Source organism: Scleropages formosus, chromosome 2, assembly GCF_900964775.1.
Source record: "Scleropages formosus chromosome 2, fSclFor1.1, whole genome shotgun sequence".
NCBI lineage: Eukaryota > Metazoa > Chordata > Actinopteri > Osteoglossiformes > Osteoglossidae > Scleropages > Scleropages formosus.
In genome coordinates, this window is record NC_041807.1 from 29,515,595 (window position 1) to 29,523,115 (window position 7,521).

Consider the following 7,521-nt stretch of genomic DNA (forward strand, 5'->3'; position numbering starts at 1 on the left):
CCACTTAGCCGGAACGATTCTCACGTCTCACTCAACGTTGAACAAAAGCGAAGTTACCGTTTATGGACGGCAGGTGGCGACAAAAAACCAAGACAAGACGGACTGAAAACCTGATTACACTGAATTCTGCAAAAAAAATACTTGAAATTTAAATGTTGATCTTATAAACGAAAATATAAGAACCCGAGTATCAAGTGAACTCAGGATTAATAGAAAAGTAGCATACATAGTACAATTAACTAAAACACAGGTATGTTTGGCAATAAAAAACAGCCACATTCCCTGACCGGGAATCGAACCCGGGCCGCGGCGGTGAGAGCGCCGAATCCTAACCACTAGACCACCAGGGAAGTCGAGAAACATAAACCCCAAGGGAGAAATATAAATCTATCGTACGGTAAAATGCCCGCCCTGTTTGATGACGTCAAGGAAATGTATATAGAAAGTTGTGGATGTTGACGGAGCCTTAGTTAGAGCAGGAAGAGGTTCGCTTTTAACTTCAAGTTCGTGGAGGGTTTTCACCACCCGGATCTCTAAATGGGTCCCGTCGCCTAGCGTCGCCCAAAAGAGAGCTGCTGTTGTTCTGGATGCCGCGGCTTGTTTCCGTTCAGCGGGTGAGTGCAGTTGCGCCAGTGCAGTGGCAGTTGAACTCTTCGGTTCGTGTCGCCTCAGCGTTTCAAACAATCATGAATCCCAACTACAGGACTAGTCTAGAGCCCTCGACACTGACATGTCAGTAACGAGTCGACCTAGTATTTGGACTAGACTTGCCCAGTCCGTCGTTGTAGCGTAACTGCAGAGAGGGAGAGAGAAAGACGCGTTGACTGTATTGTTTCTGTTCTTTTGCGTTTCTCTTCAGCTGTTAGTTTTCAAACAGCATGCCTCATCGCTAGAGAAAGAATGTTACACTGAGTCTTTCCAGTTAATTTCCCCGTGTGTGGACAGTGAAAGGAACGCGGCCATAGACGAGTCCTCCCGGGCCGCAGCCTGTGTCTCACAGCGGAGTACCTCATTTGCGCTCGCGGATGATGGATGAGTCGTTTTGGAGTGAAGGTTGTGGTCGGACATGAAAATGCTTCTTTAACTGAACGAGACCAACACCATGTTGTTCGTGTGTGTTGTGTCTCCTCCTCCTCCCCCCCAAGGTTTTGTGTCAAGCGCGCGTTTCCCGAGGATCATCTCAAGAATGGCAGCGATCCCGTCCAGCGGCTCCCTCGTCGCCACCCACGACTACTACCGAAGTGCGTGAGCTGTGCGTCGGGCGCGCGCACCCCCGAAGTCGCTCCTCGCTTACTGAGCTGCGCGTGTCGTGCGCGCTCGTTCATGTGGCGCGATGAATGTGTGACACATAGACTGTACTCTGGAGTCACGTGTCTGCATCCGGGTCTCTCCTACTGTCCATGTAATACACACTTTGTAACTTTCCCTCAGCCGCGCGCTCGCTTTGCTGAATGAATAAGTGTAAATGTGTGTCTCGTTGTTTTACTGCTGTTCCAGGTGTGTGTGATTGAGTGATTGATAAATAATCAATGAATTAAAAAAAAAAAAAAAAAAAACTCAATTTGAGGAATATGCCATGGCATGTGAAAGGCTGTTTCACACCTTGTTTTCACCGTTACCAATGGCTGCGCTCCTGTTCCAGGACGTCTGGGATCGACATCCAGCAGCAGCTCGTGTGGAAGCTCCGAGTACATAGGGGAGGTGATTCCACACCATCCAGGTAGTGATTTCTTAACCCAGGGCCCAGGTGTAAAGACAGGACTGGAAGCGTTTTCTACATGTGGCCTTCAGCCGGGGCGTCTCATAGATTCGCTCCTAATGCTCTTTGCTGTCCATGATCGTAGGTCTGCCCAAGCAAGACTCCGGGCACTGGTGGTCCAGCTTCTTTTTTGGGAAGCAGAACCAGCCAGGGACTGCCACCGGGACAGAACCCCAGCAGAAGTGAGTTCAGAGCTGCTGAAAATGGTAGCATAGTAAAAATCACAGGTCATTTTCTTATATCTCTACATATTCCAAGTGAACCTGTCCCTCCATTTTTTTTCCAATTTAAATTTCTTGTGTTCACAGCTATTAATACACCAAATGTGCTGATGAAAGAATTTGCTAGTCTTGCATAACTGTCTCTTAGATTTTTTTTTTTTTTTTTTTTTTGTGATTCTGATCACCTAAGAAAACCTTAAGTTTTGTCAAATTACACAACTTTGTCTGTATCACAGGACAGGAGTACTCAGCGTGACCAATGGACAGGTGACCTGTGTAGTCAAAGACATGGAGATGATGAGGCAGCTCAGCAAATCCAGTGATTCTGGAAAGACCGAGGCCAAGAATCCACCACCTTCTTGAACTCGAGTCTAAGGTCAACGTTAGGAGATGGGAGATGGCTCTATTTTTATCTCTAGAGCAGGCTGCTTAAGTTATGATTTAAATTTTTTTTTGTGACCAAATGTTTTTTGGGGAATATAACAGCAGTCGATGCATTTGTATTTTTTTTTCCCCCCACTTTGTCTTCTTGTTACTTGCGGGCGAATAAAGTATTTTAAAGCAGCCCATCTCTGCACTATGTTGAGTTCTTTGTGCATACATGGGGCTTTTCACACCTCTCCAAGTGCTGTGCGAAGTGCTCGGCTCACTTCGTTTTTAGAAAGAGTGGGATAAAGACAGAGGGGTGCCATAAATTATGTGCCATTTTCTGTCTGACCAAATTTCCAGTTTCTGGAAAATTTGTACATACGGACCACATTTACTTAGTGAGTGATAAGAGGCCTGGGTGAAACAAAAATAACTCATTCGAAGTAATCTGGTAGGAACAACATTAGATAAGAGGATGAAAGCACACGGGCTGAAAGTTCATGTTGTCTGAAAAAGTAGGAAAACTGCAGCGGTGTACCAAAAGTACATGACCTTTTCCTGTATGTCTGACATGTCCATTTCCCACACTGAGGGAGATATGAGAAAGATATCACAAGGACCACACAAGCAAAGCATTGATGAGCACCAGAATGAAAAAAGTGTCAATCGGCACACTAACAGAACTCTATATTTGATCAGTTAAAAAATATGAATATATAACCTCTTGTCAACTACAAGTTATGGCAAAAACATTAATAAAAGTGTCATTTTGCATTACTGATCTAGTTTATACAGACCAAGCTGTGGATTTCAGCAAATTAAGTGGCTTGTTTTGCAAAAGCCTAATGGAAAGTCACATAATGGACAAATACAGCAGTCTGTATGAATTAGAGGCAAAACAAACAGGCACCACAGAGAAAACTGAGGTCTGTCAACAGAGCACAGCACAAATCACAAAAGAAGTTTGTTGGTTTAAAAAGGTTATTCTGTCTTGTTCAGGCGAACCTTTTTCCATGCCTCTCCAAATCGTGTTGCAGATGGCAGCTACATGCCCCCACCCCTGTACTCTGTTTGCTCTGCTCTGCAAGCACCTTCTCTTCCTAGCAACAGGTGTCCAGAAGGGCAGCATGAGTACCTCTGGTCACTGTCATACCGCTCATTAAATGCCAGCATGGAAAAACTCTTGGCTGCCTATAACACCTCCCCCCCAATGCTTTGCTCGTGAAGAAAGATGGCTCAGCAGTGTGGGATTTCATGAAGGTTAGGCTGGGAAATTCTGGGACGTGGAACCTGTTGATAAGGTTGTTGTGATTCCAGCTATTCTAGGTGCAGATTACACAATATATTTGTTCTAGTTCTGCAAAAACTCTTTTTCTTTTTTATTCTATGAATTTTAGCCAAGTTTCCTGTTGTTGCAGCACAGGGCAGATCTGGGCAGTGAAAAAAAGGCTATGTTAGAATGATGAAAAGCTTTCCCTGTGGGCTCTTCTAACCTGTTGACCTGTCTCTGAGTGCAACATGTTCCACCTGTGGCGACACACACACTATCAGAACTGCTTGTCCCATACAGGGTCGCGGGGAACCGGAGCCTACTTGGCAACACAGGGCATAAGGCCAGAGGGGGAGGGGACACACCCAGGACGGGACACCAGTCTATCGCAAGGCACCCCAAGCAGGACTTGAACCCCAGACCCACTGGAGAGCAGGACCTGGTCTAACCCACTGTGCCACCGCATGTGGTGACACATGGGGAAGGATACATCTCATAATCACCGCTGTTAATACACTGGTTCCTTAATGCTATTTAAACTCTTCACAGAGACCAAGGAAAAAGTCCAAAGGAACAATTATTTCTCTTCAATGCTTGTATTTCAAGTACTCTTTGAAATATCCTCTAGTTAGTAATTGACTTCCTTCTTGTCTCACAATTACAACTCTTCACATTCACTCCTACACCTGTGTCCAGTGTCTTCTTGCCAGCTTTGATCACTAGGTGTGCGGCACTGGAGCACCTACTTCACCACTCAGTCTGAAGGACAGGGGCATTCTGAGGTCGCGGAGAAGTGAGATGGGTCGCTCGTCTCTCTCGTCGCTCGTATCACGCTGATACACCATCTGCTGGCTACAAGCCCTGGCCGACCTGGTGTTGGGCAATTTTGTAGAGATTGGCAATGGTTTTGCTTAACAGAACATGAAGCAAATGTGTACACAGTAGGGCTAAATATAGCCTCATTTGCATGCCTACATACAGCCTGATACATAAACTTAAAATTTTTACATTTAAAATGCCTCATAAACAAGGTGTTACTTTTGTGGAAACAGTACAATCTTTTTCTGAAATTAAAGTGGACCACATTAATACCGTGCTCAGTGAATATTCCTGCCCTCGGAGTCACGTTTTTTTTTTCCTCAAATTGGTCAAGGTGTAAACTGATCATGTTTAATTTAGTATGTATGGGATTCTACAGTATTGTGCTTTTCTTAGCGTGAGGGAGTGTGCTGGAAGAACTTTTAATTAACCAGATAACTTGGAAACATTACATTTACATTTATTTACTTAGCAGACACTTTTCTCCATAGCAACATCCAATGAACTCTATAAATATCATTGTTGGCAGCCCACACACCTTATTCACCAAGGTGACTTACACTGCTAGATACACTACTTACAATGGGTCGCTCATCCATACATCAGTGGAACACACTCTCTGTGTCACTCACACACTGTGGGTGAACCTGAACAGTGTGTCTTTGGACTTTGGGAGGAAACCAGAGCGCTCAGAGGAAATCCACACAGACACAGGGAGAACATGCAAACTCCACACAGACTGACAACCAACATCCTCTTGCACCACCCAGGTGCTGTAAGATAGCAGTGCTACTTGCTGTGCCACTGCTATGCCACTGAGTTGCCTGGTCATTAAGACATCAATTGCAAGTATAAACTGAAGTTCTGCTTAGGAAAAAAAAAATCTTGTATAAAATATGAAGTGGTTGCAACATGTCAGCATCGTTATACAAAACAGTTTTTTGCTTTATTAATTTGAGCATACATCATGGCAGGTGAAATAATAGACTGCATATACTGTGCCAACATGAAAGACAGTTGCGTACAATGAAGAATTTATATAAATAAAGGAAAAAATTATTAAAATGAAAATGCTGGACCAATAAAACAATATGAATGAAGAACCAAGGAAACATGTTTAATGAGAAGACTCATAGAAGAGTGAGCCAAATGGGATGTGGAAACCAGTTTGCTTGGAAACCAGTTTGTTTCCAAGACTTGATTGGTAAGCAACTTATGTGAAACTAAAGAATCTGCATAACAATATTCCAGCAAAGTGCCATATTTTAGAACATACAGAGCAACTGAAAACAGCGTTCAGTTCATACTCCTATTCTTGAATTTTGTTTAAGACACATTACTTAGAAACACTGAAGCTTAACAGGGCCCACACAAAACATTGCACTTTTGAGTTAATTTAGCATCTTTTTCGTTGAAAACCCTTCTACACAAAACCAAAATTCAGTGGCAGATGCTATAAAAAATCAGTAAGGAGTCTACATGCATACGTTTGTATTAACAATAAGAAAAGGAGAAGAACGTGACGTGGACAAAGAACAGAAAATTCTCCTACAGACTAACTTTGAACAGGAGGACCTTCAGAATTTCTCTTAGTGACATGAGATCCAAGATCAAGATGTTTTGGCAGGCTAAGGACACAGTAAGTTCATCCCCCCAACAGTCCAGGAGGGCTCATCACATTTACGTTTACATTTACATGTATTCATTTAGCAGATGCTTTTCTCCAAAGCGACGTACATCTCATAGAAAATACAATTTGTGCATCTGTGCTCACAAGAGAAAGACAAAGGATGAACATGCAGGAAAGTGAGGAAAGCTTAAGCATGAAGTAAATCCAGCTGTTTAAATACCTATCTACTGGAAAATGTGTGAGGAAAGCTCTACATACTACATCATCTCAAGAAACATGGTGTGTATTTATAACAGATTCCTTAGTCTAAATCAATCCTTTCAGAAATGCCGTTTCCCTTGCATTAACCTTTCCTGTAGGAATCCAGTCACGGTACATCACAAGCAGGAGAGCAATGCGAGGATGAAGCTAAAGACTTCATCCATACTCAGCATCAGGGCATAACTCTTTGGACTTTCTTCTCACATTATCTCCACTCATCCAGCCCTTGACCCTCATCGGTGCGGAACCACAAACCCCGAGGCCGGCCTTCCTCTGCCACAGTAAGGTAAGTGCGCACAACTGTGCCTTTGCATGGACAAGTCTTACAAGGGTGTGAACAAAAGAACCAAGTGCCCTACAACATGGGATAACTTCATACCTCCTTCAAGTTTTCATTTATTCTAAAAAGCTGCTCTGTGCGGAGACTAAGCGAGTAAGAGTGAGCTCCTCTTTTGTTTACCACCCGTTAACAGGGTAAAAGGCTACTATGTACAAAGGTGAGCAGATAGTAGAGAAGCAACACGAGCTCAGAATCTCCTTGCTGTTTTAGAAACAGGAGCTTATCAGCAACACTTGTGAGTTGCACTTCCAGTTTTGCCATTCAGCATTTAGTCAAGTGAAAGGGTTTTCAGTGATGAATTTGCCTCTAGTCAGAATTCATGAAGCCCTGGGAGCTACTAAATCATGTTTTGTTTTGTAAAGCATAAAGTCTGCATTAAGTGTCAAGCTGAAGGTTGACAATTGTAAGAGTTCATTCAAAGACAATACACTGCCCATGGAAAGCAACATTAACAGCAAATGGCCTGGAGAGCAGAAAAATGGCTCTGAATGCAGAAAATGCTGAAAATGTACAACTCTATGACTGGAATTAATCAGCTTGGATAAGGACCAGATTCCAGAGGAGAAGCTGCTGTTTTTCACTTGTATGTATGGTTGTAGTTAACACAGATGTTAGAAATAAGAAATCAGTCCAAGATACATGACATTTCATTTCACTTCATGATTTCAGGATTCCGAGTCACCAAACAAATACGCGTGTTCTAGGTCACACGTTACACACCTCTCACGGCTTTCCGGAAGAAGTGACCCACACCCGTTGACAAAAATGTCTTCAGTTTCAGAAATACCAAAGCTCTATGAATCGGTGTAATATCCCTTTTGATGAAAGCGTCCTCTAAGCAGCTGTACAGCA

At 43.3% G+C, this 7,521-nt stretch overlaps 1 protein-coding gene and 1 non-coding gene across 2 annotated transcripts; one reads left to right on the forward strand and one right to left on the reverse strand.

The window, feature by feature from the left end:
• Window positions 1-278: 278 nt before the first annotated feature.
• Window positions 279-350, reverse strand: trnae-cuc (transfer RNA glutamic acid (anticodon CUC)). The gene has a single exon. It is a non-coding gene; the product is annotated as a tRNA-Glu (tRNA).
• Window positions 351-448: 98 nt separating this feature from the next.
• Window positions 449-2,549, forward strand: LOC108936933 (pancreatic progenitor cell differentiation and proliferation factor B-like). Its single transcript, XM_018756590.2, has 5 exons — window positions 449-614; window positions 1,146-1,241; window positions 1,643-1,720; window positions 1,845-1,941; window positions 2,217-2,549. The coding sequence occupies exons 2-5, from the start codon at window positions 1,187-1,189 to the stop codon at window positions 2,341-2,343; spliced, it is 357 nt and encodes a 118-aa protein (XP_018612106.1). The 5' UTR covers window positions 449-614; window positions 1,146-1,186; the 3' UTR covers window positions 2,344-2,549.
• The last annotated feature ends 4,972 nt before the right edge of the window (window positions 2,550-7,521 follow it).

Excerpts from the sequence above, each read along its gene's own strand:
- LOC108936933 (XM_018756590.2), top strand. The coding sequence starts at position 1,187 with ATGGCAGCGATCCCGTCCAGCGGCTCCCTCGTCGCCACCCACGACTAC. Across the intron at positions 1,242-1,642 it reads CACCCACGACTACTACCGAA|GACGTCTGGGATCGACATCC; the intron begins GTGCGTGAGCTG and ends CTCCTGTTCCAG. Across the intron at positions 1,721-1,844 it reads GGTGATTCCACACCATCCAG|GTCTGCCCAAGCAAGACTCC; the intron begins GTAGTGATTTCT and ends CCATGATCGTAG.